This window comes from Anguilla rostrata, chromosome 1, assembly GCF_018555375.3.
Source record: "Anguilla rostrata isolate EN2019 chromosome 1, ASM1855537v3, whole genome shotgun sequence".
Classification (NCBI taxonomy): domain Eukaryota; kingdom Metazoa; phylum Chordata; class Actinopteri; order Anguilliformes; family Anguillidae; genus Anguilla; species Anguilla rostrata.
The window spans coordinates 64,811,916-64,830,820 of record NC_057933.1 but is presented as its reverse complement, the minus strand read 5'-3'; the positions used below and the strand labels follow the sequence as shown (position 1 = coordinate 64,830,820).

Here is an 18,905-nt window from a genome sequence, read left to right as displayed (position 1 = left end):
GCGCAAGTCCAATGTCTCAACCCAGATGCTGCAATGCAACCCTAAAGCAAAGCTATTCCACTGGATGCCCAATTCATTTTCACTCTGTAGTCTGGTCTCCCAATCAGGAACGCCCAGGTTATACTGGTAAGCAAATCTCATAGGCCCTAGGGTTGGGTTGCACAGTAATACTATATATCTAATTGTGGTTTTGTAATAATCTGACCAATCACCACCATCTGGCATATCAGCTATGATCAGGTGTTGTGTTTTTTCAATCACATGTAAGGTGTAAGGCCTTACTGCTGATTGGCCATCTTATCAACACCCAATAACTATAATTGGTACTGCTTTTTCCAGGAAGCATTTCATGTGGCCTCTGCATCAAGTATGATTAAAGAAAAAAAGATGAAAGATAGCAAATATGCATTATAGCCTAACGCTTAAAAAAACACACTTAGATATATTTGTACAGCCCTAGGTGTGTGTGTATGTGTGTGTTTGCATACTGTACATTTTATTGCTGGCTTCATATATTTTCATAATTGATGTTGCTAGACTGGTTTAAGTATTGTCAACATAACAAATAAACAGAGCTTTTGAAGCATTTTTCATTGCAGCCATTAGGTAGGAAAGTTAAAGTGGTGTCATTCAGGCCTACTATTTGATCTGTCATCATTCGATTTACAGGCCGTAGCTTTGTCCACTTTCCTTATGAATTCTGTGTCTTGCCTCCATTAGTTGAGGTACACTAGACTAGATCTCAAACTCCCTAATGACTTTTGTGAGTGAAGCCATAAATTGATATTCAGTGGTGCTTGTGACATCATGTAAGGATACTTTGAATATGATACTAGTTCCCCCATAGGTATATCAATGCAAATATCCTCCAAGGAACACATGCAAAATGTTGAATCCATGCATCACGACTGAAATTATGAGCTGCACTCTTTCATGGTTAGACCTGAGGACTGGTAAATCCTTGTGGATTAGTGACCCTGGACCCACTGTTAAAAGTTGAATGAGAAGTCTTGCAATAATCAAACCTTTGTACATTATTATTTCAATGAACAAACACACAGGTTATACACTTCCTTATAGAGGATGTAGAGAAAAGATTCTGCGTTAATTACAGTGTATAATGGGCTGGGCTAGGCTATATTGTAGGCAGACTTGGAGGGAGGAGACATACTTTCTAAAAATAATAGGCCTACATATTTGGTTGGATATATAGGCCCTATTTGGTGTTTTCACTGGAACAGTGGTGCAGTGGTACACAGCACATTCCCTATGAAATTAAAGTAGTTCTGCTCCCTCTGCATTGTTCCATTTGATCACAGGCACACGAAAAAAAAAAAAAAAAACTTTGCCTCTAGTGTGTCTGTGCAAACAGTGGAGTGTGTGAAGAGCACGCTTCGGCCCGGTTTGCTCAACACCGGCAACACAAACACAAGCCTGCCCTTGAGCAAAGCTGCCCAAACAGGATGAGCTTCTGCAGCTACGCTCCGGCGTGACCGAGGGAGATCGGGAGGCGCCGTGCTTCCAGCCGAAGCGTGCAGTAAACCCTCAGGGGCTCCCGCTGCAGGCTCACACCCACAGGAGTCCGGAGACATCATCATCTTCATTAGCACCGCCGTAGCAGAACCTCTCACACCGGATCACCGGCAATACCGCCCAGCTTAAATTCACACGGCTGGATTTCTGCTGGCCTAATTGAGGTTACCAAGAGTTTGTGCACTCATGTCCTCTGTAGGACATGGATGAACGCGCTGGTAAAAGACTTCATCTGCTCAAAATACTCCAATGGGAGGCAGCAGGTGAAAGTCTAGCCAATTCTGAAACTCAACACCATAATACAGGCAGTTGGTGTCTCTCTCCTAGTGTCTCTCTCCATTTCTATGTAGGCTATATGCAGGCAGCACAGTGCACACACGCACACACACTCACAAACAAACCTACACACACACGCAAACCCAAACATAAACATAAACATAAACATAAACACAAACACACAAAAATAAAGATACACACACACACACATTTTAAAATCCTCCATTATGTGACATTCTGACTTTGTGACTGAAAACTCCGACACCTTAAAGAGGAAATGGAAATGAAAGCCTCAGGTAGGAGACTGAGTCACAAAAACCAGTAAGCCTAATGTATGGAGCGTGTCACTACAGCAGTCATTAAGGCATTAGCCTACGCTGAAACCGTGTCACAGCACTGCTAATACAAGCATTTGATTCTGTTAGCCTTGGTGTCTCTAACAAGCACTGACTTGATCCTCAGTGAAATTAGCTCAGTAGAAGTTCCCTGGAAACGCAAATCCATGTGAAATGAGATTCAGTCCAATACAACTCTTCTCAGGAAATAGGCTAGCCAACAAAATAGCTACTGTACTGGAAATACAATTCTAATCACAGCAAGTGTTTAGTCTCTAGTTTAAAATCTGCCAAAGGAGAGTACTGTAGGTCAGGAGGTTTTGGCAGGCTAAATCCGATTATCCATTTCCATATAAAATAAATTATTCTAAACACGTAGCCTACAGTTTTTCCGGACATTACCTGACCAATTAAATAAGCTGCATGCTTCAGCTTCGAGATTCTGGCAAAGGTGACATAGGTGATGTCATCTTGTGCAAATCCAGGGGATTACAGGTGCGTTTAAAGGGAAAGGATTTTGATCTGCCCATGATCCCATCACAGAGCCCAGTTTTCCGTATCCAATGGCAACAATGGCAACAGTTGCATGCCAAGGCATACAATCAACAAACTCCTTTTTGAAATGGCTTAATTCTGTTTTTCATACGTTCAAAGTCAGGAGCAACGCAAAAAAACCTGTACATTGTAAAATATCTGAAGACTCCTTTTGAAAATAACGGCTATCAGTGCTAGTCAGCTTATGTGCTTAATAGCTGCTAAATGTAGGCTACTTGAATGCTGTTCTTATTTTATAGACTAAGTGTTTATTACATTTATTATGGTAATTGAAAACAAGTTGTCTAACAGTAAAAACATTCTCTACAAATGCCGGTGACTAGCATATAGGCTATAATGTAGGCCTACATATAATATAATCAAGCCTTGTTCACTACATCTCCAAGTCCAACCAAAAACAAAGTTTTATTTTTTCCACATCACATAAAAACCCCTTAAACAAAATAGTCTGTTGCTTGGTATGCCCCAATAAATATCTTTCTAGGTTTTATTTTGTCATAGACAAAAGGTGCCTTTAGTTGTTGATACGCACATTTCAGAAGAATTGGGCCAATATGAAAGTACATTTTACTGAAATAAGTGAATAAATGAAGCTCCACTAAATAAGCCTAAATAATGACTAAAGATAGCTGTTTTGTCCGACTTGGGGATCTCCTGTGTAACCAAAACATTGCCCAAAAATGAATGGAAGCAAATGTGAACTATTCAAATGTATTTACATGTCTGATACACAGACACTCAGATTAGCTGGGGGATTTACATAATTTTGTTATGTAAAAAATGAAACTGTTATCAGATAAATGCAACAGGCACAAGAGGCACTTCACTACAGCCATTGCACCTGTCGCTTGCAGAGTGACTTACAGATTAAAGTTTTTCTAAAGCTTTCCATCGTTTCCCCAAGATTGTGAAGATGAGAGCAAGTTGCTTCACTCCCTTGAGAACCTGAACATTAGCAGATTACTGTAGGCCATCTATCACATCTTGGCTGCCCGCTTGACAATATATGTGTATGAATAGCTTTCAAAACTGTTAATGGTATTTTCCCTGCATGTGCTCTGTGTGGATTCAGTAAAAGTGCTTCTCGTACTAGTGTCTGGCCAGTGTATCCAAGCGCATAAAAAGAATAGTTGACAGTGACAGCGTAAGCACCATAAAATTTTAAGTTTATTAGCATTTGACTTTAGAAAATTTTTCAGCGGCATTAATGATTGCTATATTTTGTACTAGTTTCAGAATGTACCGTCACGTTGCTAGTAAGAAGTGCATGGATCTTTCGATGCAAAAAAAAAAAACAATAAATAAATACAATGTTAAAAAAAGAAGTGCATGGTAATTAGACTGGCTCTGGGATCCTGGCTAAGGAGACCTGGTTTAATTCCAACAGCATGGTGGCATGCTCCTCTTGCTGTGGTTTTGTGATATGTCAGTAATTATTCATTTGATAAGGGTGATGAAACAGAAAGAGACCAAATGTCCCCCAGATTGTCCACACCCTGACAGGACAGCATTTGGTGTTTGGTACTGAAGCCCAGTGTTTTCTCCTCCTTATTTTCCATCAGTTCAGCAGATGGACGGAGTTTGTTCCGATGCCAAAAGCGGCCAGTTGAAGCACACACAATGACACCATATCAGTTTGCCAAAAATTTTCCACTATCTAATGTAAAAACCCAAGACCCAAATCCCAGCCACCAATAATGACTATGTCCAGAAATGAGTGCAGCAAGTTTGCAGCTGGCTATAAATGCACAGACACAAAGGAGCTGTTCTGAGAATGCAAACACGGTCAGTGTACACTAGGAGAAGCGCTGGTAGAGATGTAGACAGGCATGTCCGAATCAGTTTAGGTATTTTATCAGCACTAACACACGTGAGCCACACGGGCTCATTGCGCTTCACGGTGGTGTTTCAGATTGAGATGAGATGAAGCTCTGAGAACATGACTGTACACTGGCCAATCAGGAAGCTTTCCACATACTTATCAGTGTTTCCATTCTTTGTATATGTAATGCATACTCACTGCACTCGCCCTCACTAACTACACTCAAATTGGCCATTATGCCATTAGTAGATACACAATCTACTTTCAAGTGTTTCTGCTAAGGAATTGCAGATACAGGTTGTCTATTTGTCTTAATTATGAGATGTATGCTAAATTTCATTGATGTTTCAATGTAATTTAATGTTGTGTTCTTTAATTCAATAAAGTATTTTAAATGAAATTTCCTTTCCAAAAGCACAGCGATTCTGATAGTGAGGTAGATATTTTAGTATACCACCCAAACTCTCCATCTGAAAGGCATGTCAGTCATTTCCAATGTTCATTATGAACACAACAAGCCATTGCTTGTGATCGATTCTTGTTAATGTCACCTGTGAAATTCCGTGAAAGGGTTAGAGCTGCCAAGAACCAAGAAGCCATGTAGACTGGGGATAGCCTCATTTGCAAACATGAGTTTACAGCATTGATAGAATGGGCCCTTTCTTGGTTTACATAAACTGCATTACTGTACAATGCAAAATATATTCTGTAATTTTATGCCAACAGACAACTGTATTTTCAAGGAGTAGAGCTGAAAGCTTTTGGAGAGTTGAATTGAGTTAAGTTAAAACCTTACATACAATTGAAAATTTTGAAATACAAATTAAATGTAATTTAATTTTGATTTCAAAACATTACATACAATTTCAAATAATGAACGAAATACAAATTTGGATTTTAATAAATTCCCTGAATAGGGAAAGCAATAAATTTAAATTGTTCCAGCTTGTATGAGTCAAATGTGATACTTAGGTCACAAATATAGCTTCATTTTTGGAGGTTGTTTGCGTGAAATATGCCCATTAGCGACAATACTGAGGAAACTGTGACATTCAGAGCATACTGTATAAGCCCTACTGTAGCTAGCTATGCTATGGCCTAAAACCACGCACACACTTTAATACACACTATAATACTGAGCTAGCCCTCAGTTGCTAGCTAGCTCCGCTAGCCACCGCTGCATACAGTATTGTCCTTGATATCTGTTGGCTAAATGGGGTGACTAACATAATCTTTTTGCTAGGATATTCAGACCAGCGTTCTGCACCAATTCAGGCCCGACAGTGCTGATTTTGGACCAGAAACAGTGCAGATCCAGCCCGGAGTGGCTTGCCGAGTTGCAGCCTACTTAAAATATGAAAGTGAACAAATCTCTTACATCCATGCTTCTCTAGCTAGCTAATGCATTTAAGTTTCTTCATTCGCGATTAATTTTTCTATGAAAAAAAACCCTCACAAGAGACAAGCAAAGAGCAAGGAAGTACTGCCTTGAAAGACTCCCCACGCTGTCAAATTCAAACTATAAAGCAGCTAACATAACTAAAAAGCCAATAAAACAAAAAAATATAAATGTTACTATAAAAATTTAATGTCAATAAGTTTTCATTTTAATTGTTCTTTTCAATTTTAATTGTAATTTAGCTAATTGTAAAGAATTTGCCTCACTAACCAATGTCTGATGTTCTTTTGGGCCAGGGGTTCAGTTAACACCTGTCACAAAATAAAGGAAACTCAGACTTGTGAAAAGTCCTTTCTTCTTTAACCCTACATGTGATTCAAGTGATGAAACACTATCCAAGTGGAATTTAATATGGACATATTCAGCAAAAGATGTGAGCAAAAAGTCAAATATGTATTTTTCTTTAAAAAAAAAAAAAAATACTTTAATAAAACTGAGTTTTCTACATGAGTTCCACTTTTCTCAGCGGAAGGCTGGTAATTAACATGGTGCATAAGGTTAAACCTAGGCTATATTAAAAAGCATGAAGAGGGTATACGCAACAGTATGTGAACGATGGTAGTCGCTTGTAGGACTGTACAGCATGGATCTACTGTACACACACTGAATGAACCAGACAGCTGAATTCACTAGCGGACTGCCATCAGGGAGGCTGCAGACCTCCTTTGTGCTGGAAGGGGATTGTTTCAAATGCAAATAACCACCGGCATCTGATGTTCAGCTGCGTAACAGAGGGAGCAAGATGGCTGAAAGATGCCCCCCCAATGGTGCACCCCAGGTGAAACCAGATTACCCCTCTGTTCCCCGAATGAACGGGCTGCCTGTTCTACTTCAGAGCGCTGCAATAAGCATATCCGCCTCTTGTGTCTGCATGTAGCCTATTCAGTGTCTTTGACTGCTTACCAGCATCATCGCCATTGCCATATTATTCAAACCAAAACCATAAAATAAGGTTCCATAAAGCAGAACTGCCAATTTTAATATTAACAATTCACAATGGAATCAGCTGGGCTGTCGCTGAAAAACTGGGCTGTCACTGTTCTGTGATTTGACCCTCCCTACCATGGTAACCGTCTGCTGGAATGGTTGGACTGTTTTTGCCAAGTGGATGATTGCTTGGCTTGTTGCTCAAGAAATAAAGGCAAAAGCTTACAAAATATCTGCACATCAGGTGTATTCTCATGGAATGACTTCTATTATGGTACATTGCAAATAGCTTCCCTAATTCTAAGAGTATACAGAAAAGAGGGTGGCTTCTTCTCCTTGAAAAAAATAAGCTAGGAATTAGCTAGCCAGTATTATAAATTATATAGTATAGGTAGAAGAAAGAAATATAACTAACCAATTAGCAAACACTAGCTGCTGTAGTGAGTACAATGCATCTCTTCTTCTGTTTGGTTGAACGGCATATGTTGTTGCTAGTTACGCTAATCGAGTTAACTTGTTAGCTTTGCTGTTTATTTACTGTACTGTGTTAAAGTCAGAGACCATTCTTACTTTCATTTACTTTCCTGTAAAGATTTCCATTAAGTGCAAGTTAGTGTTTTTTCAATGTCAGAAAATAATGTAGCAAATGTACATCTAACACAAAATTACACAAAAACCTTCACAACTACAGTATGTACAATAACAAATATTTCAATATTTAGTGTGTCCATCCTTTGCCTTCATTAAAACTTCCATTCTTTTCAGGAGACTTGCTTTGAGTTTTTCCAAAGAGATCTGCAGGGTTATTTTTCCATGCCTCCAAAGTTCAGTCTTAGAAGTTGGTTGCATTTTAGGTTTCTCTTGATCCATGTAATCCCAAACACATTCAGTGATTTTGAGGTCTGGATTCTGGGGTGACCAGTCCATTGTTCTGAGAACACCAAGAGCTTGATCTTCTTAGCATGTGTGCTTGAGGTCATTATCTTGCTGAAGAATTAATTTGCTCAATCCAACATTGTCCAGAGGGTATTATATGATATGTTAAGATTTGTTTGAATTTATCAGCACTCATAATACCTTCAATCAAAACCAAATGACTCCAGATGTTATTATACAACCCCAAGCTTGCACTGATCCTCCGTCATGCTTGACTGCCTTCTCTTCTTACTTCCGAAAATCACAAATTCACAAATTAGAGATTTTTTGAGACATTTACAAACCAATCTCAAATTCATCCATAAAACTTTACTCCACCTCTCAGGTGTCCAGTGTCCGTGTACTCGTTGAAATTTTCTTCTCTTTTGTTTATTTTATTTTCTTGCATTGAGTTGTCTTCTCACAGTGCCAGCACTGACAGTCAGAAACACCTGTGGATTTATTCAGAGAGTGGTGTTTGATTTATTTATTTTTGCCACAGTGCATGACCGAATTTATTTCACGCGTGTTTCTGACATAACAAAAAACACTGATGAAAAGACTAAATTTCAAATCACATTTAAAGGACACTGAAAGTCAAAATCAACAGATGAATAGATTCACTCCAAAAGGGTCATCTTTTTCCTCCTCTGTTCTGCTCTCCTCAGCTCTTGCCCCTACCTGTTTGGGCTCTTTACAGATTTGTACTAATTGAAAAGGGCTGGAATTACTGCCATGGCAACCTGACATGAAGGGTTCATGATCAGGGCAGAGTTGTAAGGACAGACTGTCAGGGGTCCTTAGCCTGAGGAAAGGGGTGTGGAGAGTTTGAAAAATTAAAACAAGACAAAAACTTTTGGGAAACGAAGCTCAAAGAGGGATTATGCCATTCACCTCATGCTTATTTTACAATAGAAACATTTGCGTGCAATTGTTAGGTCTAGTTAAAGCAGATGCGTGTGCATGTTTTATGTAAATATTTAACAAACCAATATGCCAAAATCCATGATAGAAAAGGCGCAAATGGAACTCAACTCAACTCAACTTTCTGTCTTCCTGAGTAACGCCACAAAAGGTTGTCACATCATTCAAATTAATTTAATGTAGTTAGTGGTGTTTTTGACAATCAGATGATCCTGTGTTCAAAGAACAATCAGTGAACTGAAAGGCATTCTCACGGGACAGTTAATTTTGTAAATATTATTTCTCTGGTATTTCTCTTGTGCCGTGCACCATTAATGAAATGTGATGATCCTTTAAGCAGAAGCAGTATTTTTCTCTGGTTCCTCTTCCTCTTGTTTCTCTTGTGCTTTCTTTCTTAAATATTTCTCTTATCGGCCACTCACATGCACATTCAACCCTCTGGAGTCCCCTCTTCTCTCATTATCTGGCCCTGCACTTTGACAATCAGTAATTGCTGCCTAATTTTTTCTACGGTGCCATCATTTCTGTGGTGCATCGTGCCAGAGGCAACAGCTAGCTGTTTTTGATAAACTACATCAATTTTTTTGGACAGTAATAAAAAAGGCCTTGTAATAGTTGTCCTATGTTTTTACAGTAAAGCACACATTACAGATGAGCGTATATAGTACTGCACTGGCCCCTCAATGAAATTGATGAGTTCTGAGAAACAAGGAATTTCACAACTTATAAAGATCCCTCTGCTATCTCGTTAAAAAATAAAAATGCCGACACAACCCCCAGCAATGAGCAAGCACGGAATCTCATACTCATTCTCGATTTCATATGACATCGCTGAATCTCATTGACACTTACGCAACCCCCAGATGCCATCCACCAAGTATCAGCTTGGCAGAACATGCCCCATACCCATACAGCACAGAGAGTTTGGCACTTTTCAGGGTTTCCAACAATAACCAAAATGACCACAGACACTCAGTCTCAGCCCTTAAGAACATTTACTTCTGTAACTTCTGACCTCATGTAAACACAGAATTCAGATACAACTTCACACGTCCTCACAATAAAGCCACAAAATTGGGTTATTTTGTGTTGTCTCCTTCTCCATTAGCCTACATTTACCAACATCTGCCAATAACAACATCTGATCGAACTAGTCTGATCAGAGTAGTCAATTGCATGATACTCGGATACACAGGCAAAATAGACACGTATCACCACAAGTGATGCTATTTCAGCCAATAGAACGCATTTCATTCTTAAAACTTTGAGGTCGCCATCTTTGTTTTGTGAGGAAGCTAGCTTGCTTATCATCTAATAATTGTCAAAAATTAAAACGATCGCTTTTACAGCTGTATAATCTTTGTCGGAAATTCATGAATGTTATTCTGCAGTGTCCCAATTAGGCTAAGCATGTGCATCCTTCCTGTGATGGAAACTGTAAATACAAAAACCCAATTGGAAAATGTGATTTATAATTTAAGACAGTTGAAATGTTTTTTTTTTTTTAGACTACTGAAAAATACCAGTCATCAAAATAAACAGTAATTTACAGTAACTTGACATTTGCTGTTATTTAGTGAGTCATTAAGCAGGCATTAAACTTGGTAAGTTTTTTTTAAGTAATTCATAGCATGTTTTTTTTTTAAATATTTCAGTACATTAAGAATGTCTTTCTCTGTAAAATATTTAATCGAAAGGGAATTTTTAAATGATGTGTGAATTTAATGTTATACAAGCCATTCTACATGTGCTCATATGTACATCATGTAACCTAGCCTATATCATTTTATAAAGCAGAATTTTGTATTAACAGAACATCTATGGATAAAGAATGTGCCTTTTTTAATAAAGCATTCAAGAAAAAAATTACTTGACAATTAATGTGAAATCTTTATTGTTAACTTAAACAAAATAACATTTCTTATAATTTCTTAGTGCTGAGTCTTTAAATATAGCTGTTAATAAACACTGGCTAATGTAGGACTTGTGAGCCATTGTTGCCAATATTGAACTCACAGACATTGTACTAAATTGTTAGAGAATAAATTAGGCCTGCTCATTAAACTGCATGCACTGCCACTGTGAAGGACACCAGGAAAATCTGCATGGGCCACATGAATTCAGATAGTATTCATTGGCTTTCCTTGAAAGCTTTCAGTCATTTACATCGTACAGCAAGTGAAACAATGGAAGAAAATCCAAATATAGCCGAGTGTAGTCCAAGGTCCAGTTTTCCAATTACCTGTCAGTTGTTATAAAAAAAACACACATTTCTTTATTTTATTTTCAGCATTTAAGTTTTTTATTATTCAAATTTTGAAATCAACCCATTCTATGAACATAGTAGGCTATAGGTAATGGAATTGTGGTACGTTCCAAAATACTAGTGAAATCTCATCAGGTGCATTAGTTTCCCCACTGAGCAAAAGTATATTTGACCATCAGGCTACATACAGTAAGCATAAGACAGAAATCAGAAATTTTATGCAAGACGATAGAGAGTGAACAGGCCACATTCTCAGTCGGAGTGTTATAATTTGGCTTTCTAATCTCTGCTCTATCTCGTCCTCAAAGTTAACCGTAGGTGGTTGTGAAGGGTGTGATTACAGGTCAGGATGGGGAACTGGGTCGATTTCACCATGAAAATTAATTGATATATTCTCAATATTTAGTTAAATAAGTTAATACCAATACAGTTTACTGAGACTACAGAAAGCACGTACATGGCAAAAATGATCCCTTATCCATAAATTCATATCACCTATGGTTAAAGCATGCCAGTCTAAACCTCCTGATTATCCACTTTTGGGTGAAGTGATTAATAATTTTTTAATGGTATACAACTTTAAATTTCAAAATCTCTTGTTCAATAATCACTGCTGCTGCTGGGCTATTTTTGAGGGAAGAATTAATCTGTTGTCCATAAACATGTAGGCTATTAAACACAAAGAACAATTTCAACCTTGGCAAATCACAATTGTCGATAAATTTCAGTTATGGCATTTTTTCTAGTACTTCTTTTGGTGAAAAGTTAAATTTAATGTATACTTGTATTTAATATTTCTTTATAATAAAATACAAATGAAAGCAAAGGCTTTCCAAGTGATAAATAAACCATCAGCTTTGACATCTGGAGGTTTGGCCAAGAGGGGGCCTTTCTTTGTTGAGGAGTATCTGAAATAGGGATGATGTCATCATTTCAGAACCTAAGGTCATGTGTTGGAATGTCACCCTTGTCTCTGGACTTCACGCCTGTCCTGTTGTCCTGGGAACTCTTTCAGTACTGTCAAGTGTGATGACAAAAAAGCAGAGTCTAGAGTGTGGTTTCAGATGAAAATGTTTACACTTCGGTCTCTTCCAAATAACTTAGGCTTGTACAGTTCACCTCCAGGTACAAAATCAGAGGGGAGAGGGGGGAATTATAAAACCAGCGAATGTACCAATATGAAATTATCATTAATAGCACAGTTAACATAGCCTACCTGTGGGGTAACCTGCTTCAGGGTGATTTTTAACCCTGTGTAAAAGTTAACACCCTGTCTACAACAAGACTGTGTTCATGTATTTAAATTCACAAGAAATCTCTTAAGATCAACATAAGCACAAAGAACAATGGCAATCAGTGTGAAACTGAGAGAGCACAAAGACAGTAAAATACATCCACAAGTGAATTTTTTTCTTCTGCTTGCTGCATTGCGGTGTCCGTCTGTCCAGTTCAGGTGGAGCGACTCCGCTTCTAAAATGCATCGCCCGTTTTGATTCGGAGGTCGCCCCGATCAAACTCTTCGTCAACTTTTCATCACGTCCTTTGGGGTTGGACTAGGTTGAAGGTCACAGCTTTCAGGGTGACAAAGAATGCGAAGCATGCTATTGTCACGGACTCAAGTCACAAAACGCACAGGACCCGCAATGCAGCACACAAAGATGGAGGCTGCCATTTTGAAAAGGTAAGGACAGCCGCCATTATGCTCTGCCGATGCAAGAGCTGGTTCGACAGTGGGGATGACGGAATATGAATCGAGATTCATGGCCTGTGCCGACAACAAAACCCTGAAGGTCACGCTGGTGAAACTCCCCTTTGGCCACTTGAAAAATAGTCTTAAATTACGCCAGCCCATCAACTCGGTATACCACCAGACTCGGATGCCAATGTCAGAAAAAAAGCGCTCACAGCAAATGCCACTTTTTGTAAAAAAAGAAATTAATTGTGCAGAACCAAGAATATGTTAACCCGTTTTTTACTTATTTGTAACTGAATACACTGTAGTAAATTTTATAAATTTGCATAATTGCATAATATTAGATCAATACACAAGTGATCTGAAGAACACACAAATCTGTCTATAAACAGAGGACCAGAGAGAATAGTATTCTCGGGTTCTATAACACCCCTGGGAGCACATCCACACGATTGGCAGGATTTTAGGGGGCCTGTAGTGCTTAAGAGGGCGGACTGGCCTTCCATCTTCCCTTTCAGTGCATCTCTTTATCAGAGGAAGCATGACCGTGCATCCACAGAAACACAAAATGTCAAAGCTCTCATCTCTCTTGCACATCTGTTAATATGTAAAACAGACCTTAAAATACCCTTGTCTGTTTCATGTCGGACGTGCACACGCCTACACACACACACACACACACACACACAGGCTTGTGATTATGTACCGGACTACAGTTTGGTAATTAGGCCCATGTTCTACCTTTCAGTTCAGGAGGTGCTAATCCTAGGCCCTTAGATGGCCAGGCAAGCTTCTTCATCCCCTGTGCTTGTAAACAACATCGTATTGGCAGCACCCAGGGAATGCCAAGGGATTTAACTGGCTTCCTCATCATAAACACTCATCTGAAAGGTTCACTAACTTTCCCCTACATCTATTTTCTGAGTTGAGCTTCTTTTACCCAAAAGGGGAGCAATTCGTCTCGTCAAAATACAATTTAAATGTCACAATCTGTGCCATTGATTCACGACTAGCTAGCCAGGTAATCTGATTGTGCTGAAATAAATTGCCTCTTTCAAATGAGCATTCCACAACCGGATTGCTTCTACAGTCGGAAAGTCCTGAGAAGAGGAAAAGGAGACTGTACTGTAGGTTTTTCAGTTTGTTAGCAACTGTAGCTACCTCACCAGATCAACGGTAGTATGTTCTTAGTTATATAATTTCAGTAAAATGTATAATTAAGAAATGTACAAAGTATAAAATGGTAACGGCTGTATCTGTAATACTGCAAGGTAGTGTGGATATAGCTTTATCCTTATTTAATGCCAGATTTGACACACTAAATTAAATTACAATACATTAGCAAGCTAGCCATCATAATAGCGGCGGACGGATGCAAGGGAACATAAATGGTGGGTCAGCCGTCTTACCTCTACAGACGGGTGAGTTTGGAGTCCGCTCAGGTGAGCCCTTGTTGTCTGGCGACAGTCTCTGTTTTGCAACCAGTTTTGCGTCCACTGAGCCGTTTGCCCCGGGATTCGACAACAGCTGTGTCGGACTTGGGGGGCTGGAGCAACGGGTCGTGGTCTGTCCCGTGTTGCTCCCAACTGAGAAGGAGGAGAGGGACCGAGTAGGACTGTGCTGACTTCCACGCAAGAGCTGGTAGGGCACAGTGGCACGGATGGGTTGCAGCCGGCTAATGCTGCTGTTGTTGCTGGTGGAGGTGGGGGAACCTGCATTGCTGCGTCTGACTCGCGATTGCTGCTGGTGAGCTGAGTTTGTAGCGGATGCGGACATGATCGCTTAGTCCAAAAACACTTTCAGTTAGAAAACAGAACGATTAGACAGAGCTCACCCGGTCCTCCTACAAAATGAAGGACGATTTCCGATAAACATTTAACTTCCCTTGACAGCAGTGTGGCTTTGTAAATAACAGTTTAAGTGCCAGCTTAGTTTTGCCCCAGCTACCTATCAAATGTTTGGTAGTTAGTTAACAGTATAACACACCCGTGAAAACAAGGACATTAATCCAGCATTTCCATGTTAAATGTACTTCAAATATATATTGAAGACTGGTATTGTTAAAATAGGAAGTTTGAAGTGAAGAGGACGCAATATTCCAATGCAGTCGGTACGTTTCCCTACTATGCCAACCTTACTCCAAATGACAGTTGCATCGGCGCAGCGACTGGCTGACACAAGAAGGCGGGATACAAGCCTCAACCGTAATCATCCGGTTGGTGGTTGTACGATAGGATTCTGTGATCATTGGTCTGAGATGGGATATTGACTTCGATTTTGGCAAATGAGTTCATTGAGGTTTTGTACGGCAAGGACGTATTCTGTTTTTCTCCCAAAGCCAATTGGTTTTGGAATTTAATTGACAGGACACAACGTGATTCATACACTTCGTAGTGTGCTTAAGTAGTATAGTGCACCGTGACCACAGATATTAATATGAAATTATGGAGCGCTGTTAATATTATTTCAAATGCCTAAATAAATTGTTTCTTCATAAGGAGTATTGTATAATAAAGAGTGCATGCATCTGCCGTTATGTGTAGGTGAAAATAAAATTCACAGTGCTTTGCAATGATCCATGGAATCAACATGCATGACTGTAGTTACATAACATTCAATAAAGTGATGAACAGTGCACCGAACTTCATTGTTGGACTGGGAACCGTGTGGCGTATCAGGAAGGGGATAAATCCTGGTTCTGGTCATCTGAACAGTTTAATCTTTATGGTGAACGGTTTTGGTTTTTAGAAGAAGGCCTAAATACTTCCTTTCATGGCGCATTATCCCATTTCACAATATTTTGTGCTGCTGGTGCTGCTATTATGCAAATGTTTCCTATTTTCTAAAATGGTGAGAGCGATTACATGTAGGGATTTGTCATTTTTTACTTTCAGTGAAGACATACTGATATGCATGATTGTTAATGCAGGCCAGTTATGTACAGAGACATGCTCACCCAGCAATATGCAGAAACATGCTTACAATGTAGTAAATGCATGAACATCTAGTAAAGTAACATTTTTCAATGGAAAGTTTATAGCATGGCATTTCTGAAAGTGGGGGGGGACAAAAAATCCTGGTGTCCTCCCTATTCCGGCACCCATGAAAGTAGGCTACTTTGTTGTTTGTGGTTTGATTGTTGAATTTAATAGGTGAACAAGACGATAACAAAATGCTTACATTTTACATTATATAACTAAAATTGATTAATTTGGCAGATGTACTTGTCCAAGCTACTTCCAAGTCTTTTGGATGTATGTCTAACTGATAGTGAAACAGTATGTGTCAACATGCAACTGTCCTCCCGGTGTCTTTCTATGTGCACTGAAGTACAATAATTTAGTTAATTCCTCACAGCAGCATTTCCTGTTGATGTTTACAGAATTGAGTGTATTGAGATTCTCCATAACCATACATGTTGTAGCAAAGCTTCGAGTGGACAGCAGGTATTTTCCTGACTCCATGTAGAACGTCTGATTGGCGATATTCTGGTATTTTGATGACATTGTCCTGCTACCACCATTGTTCTTATGAAAACCAATTGTATGTCTCTATTTTCAAACAGTGACACCAAGTTGCTGGGCAACTTTTCATAAGGTAGCATTAAAGGATTTGGAAACATAATTCTGATCTACCGGTAAGTTCATTCTTCAGGGAGAGTATACACTGTATGTTGAAAAATCAGTTCATATTACAAGGCTATTATTTCTATCTTTGCTTAATTTCTCTTTTTGAAGAGGAACTATAAATGAACTTTAATCACTTGTAGAACTGAAGTATATGAGGACAACATAGATGTCAATGATTTAACTTTTTTCTTTCAGTGGGACATTCTTCAGGAAAATATTCTTTAATATGTAAACACAAGTAATACTTATAAACATCTGCTATAGGATACAGAGTTTACATATGTGCATATGTGTATACGTGTTTTTAGTCAGTAATGTTATATAAATGTCATATAAAATGGTTTATTAAGATGATGTACACTACATGGCCACAATTATATGGACACCTGTTTGACTCCTGTTTGAATGAACCACTTGCAGTGCAGGGCGATTTGTGTATGGTTTGAAAATCAGCTAGCTGCCCTATGGACTATATGACCTGTGGACAATATGACTTACCTCGCCACTACTACGTTTGTAGGTTTGTGATTCAGCAGTATACTCTACAGCAGATGCGTTCTAAATATAAAACTGTCTGCTGAACATCAAAGAGAAGTTCTAAATATGGAATCTAACCCAAGTGAATATACACACAAAAATCTCATGTTAATACTGTAATATTGTTAACACAGCATGTCTGCACAGTTAATATTGTATCTCACTCATGTCAGGGCAATGTTGTAACTGATGCAGCCAAATATTGCCTCTGCTTTTACATATGGGTTGGCCTGTCTGCAGCATGGGTGCGCTCTGCAGAATATATTAGAGTATTCAAAATGTATTTAAAATAAATACAAAGTATTAAATCATGCTACAGCCATATGGTATATTCGATAGTGTTGCACAAGCAGCCATGGCATCTGTTAGCCTGTTGGCCAGTCCTGGCCACCTGGTGCCATCAGTGGTACAAATGTGTCACGAGACAACAGTGTCTGGGTGGTCATAAGGACAGAGAATAGCTTCTTTTGTCAAGTTTACAATGAGAACCCCAACCAGTGACCCAAATAAACTGTGCACATATCTTTTAGCTCGTGCATCTGAGGTAAAAACTTCCACTGTATCACTAAAACATGCATCTGCTACCTGATGGAAGATAATGAAAATAACTTCTCTTGCTTGTTTTATTGCTTCTTTGTTTTTCATTTGTGTTGAGCGTACATGTGGCGATCTACCAAATGAGAATCTCAGCATAATACACAAACATCAATATGTCATTGTGGTTTCTCTTGAAAATACACTGAACATGGATGAGAGGGTTTGAGTCCACTGCCACCTCAGACTTTAAGAGGGACCAAATATGCATCTAAGCTTTAAAAAAGTTAATTGGTTCATTTATTGCAGGCAAATGTAAAGCAACGGACAAATCATTGGCCTGGAGGAAAGAGCAACATATTTTGTTGTCTGTTCTGAGGTTCCTGGTTCTTAATATTTACACTTTATAGAAATAGATTATGTTGGTAAACAGACTGCCATCTAATTATAAAACTGTAAAATTGTAAAAGTGTTTGAAAATTATGCAGCATTTTAGCATTGGCAGCAAAATCTAGGTTTATGATTTAGCAGCAAATATACATGACAGTGGTACACATACACACTTAATGAATCACACACTAAAATCAATCAAGTCTAAAAAGTCTATTTACTGGATTTTTAATACATTATCTTTAATCTTTAAAACATTAATCTTTAAATGTGGATCTAAAATCATAATTTGGTTGGTTACGATTTGTTTTTAGGGACATAATTAGCTAAATAATATGCTAATTGTAAGGGATAATCACTTTAATCAGTTTTCAGGTGGTTCAATGTTCATAACCACAGTATTAAATCCTTGCAATAGCCTCAAGAATAAAGAAAAGAACAGGATTTGTGTAACATTGCGTTGAATTAGCACTGACTGTCTCTCTATATGTATCTATGCTTCCAAGAAAAAGTACATTTCACAATTTTTTAATCTGCACACATTATTAGTAAGTAAGCCAGCAAATGTATTCTCACCAGAATTCAGTTCATGTGTGTTTTCAATATTTGCAGGTATGGAATTCTGGATGAATGAAAATATTTATTTTTGTATTTTTGTTTCCCACACGTTTTTCAGTTATGATGGTAGTGTCACTAATGATAAACTATACTACAGTATATGAAGATAAGGATATTTTCTTCAGGTTTGCCATCTAAAAAAAACAGACTTGTGCAGTTACTGTACCACTCTGTGATGTATAGTGGACAAATAAAGACAGAATCCCTTAATTTTTTCATAAATGTACTCATTTCTAATGCAAGCTCAATGTGTAGTCGAAGTTAAAGGCCAAAGAGAGTTCACAAATATGCAACCTAAACAGTGAATGTGATTTATATAGAAACAAGGGGCAGCAATTTGCTCAGAAATCAGACAGCCTTTTTCTCACCTCCTTACCCCCAAATTTCCTGTCATCTGGTACTGCAGTTCAGCTTGAAGAAACCACAATTAAAAGGTTCACCACTCTAAGGTCTCTAAGCCAAATGAAAAAATGCTTAAGTACCAAAAATACT

General features: G+C 38.5%; 1 protein-coding gene across 2 annotated transcripts in view; it reads right to left on the bottom strand.

The window, feature by feature from the left end:
* The window catches only part of LOC135262527 (glucocorticoid-induced transcript 1 protein), a 34,169-nt gene extending 19,302 nt beyond the window's left edge, over positions 1–14,867 (bottom strand). For both annotated transcript variants that reach the window (XM_064349545.1, XM_064349553.1), the window contains exon 1: positions 14,115–14,867. In XM_064349545.1, coding sequence (XP_064205615.1) covers positions 14,115–14,481 — 367 coding nt within the window. In that variant the 5' untranslated portion in view covers positions 14,482–14,867. The remainder of the gene's footprint in view (positions 1–14,114) is intronic.
* Positions 14,868–18,905: the final 4,038 nt, after the last annotated feature.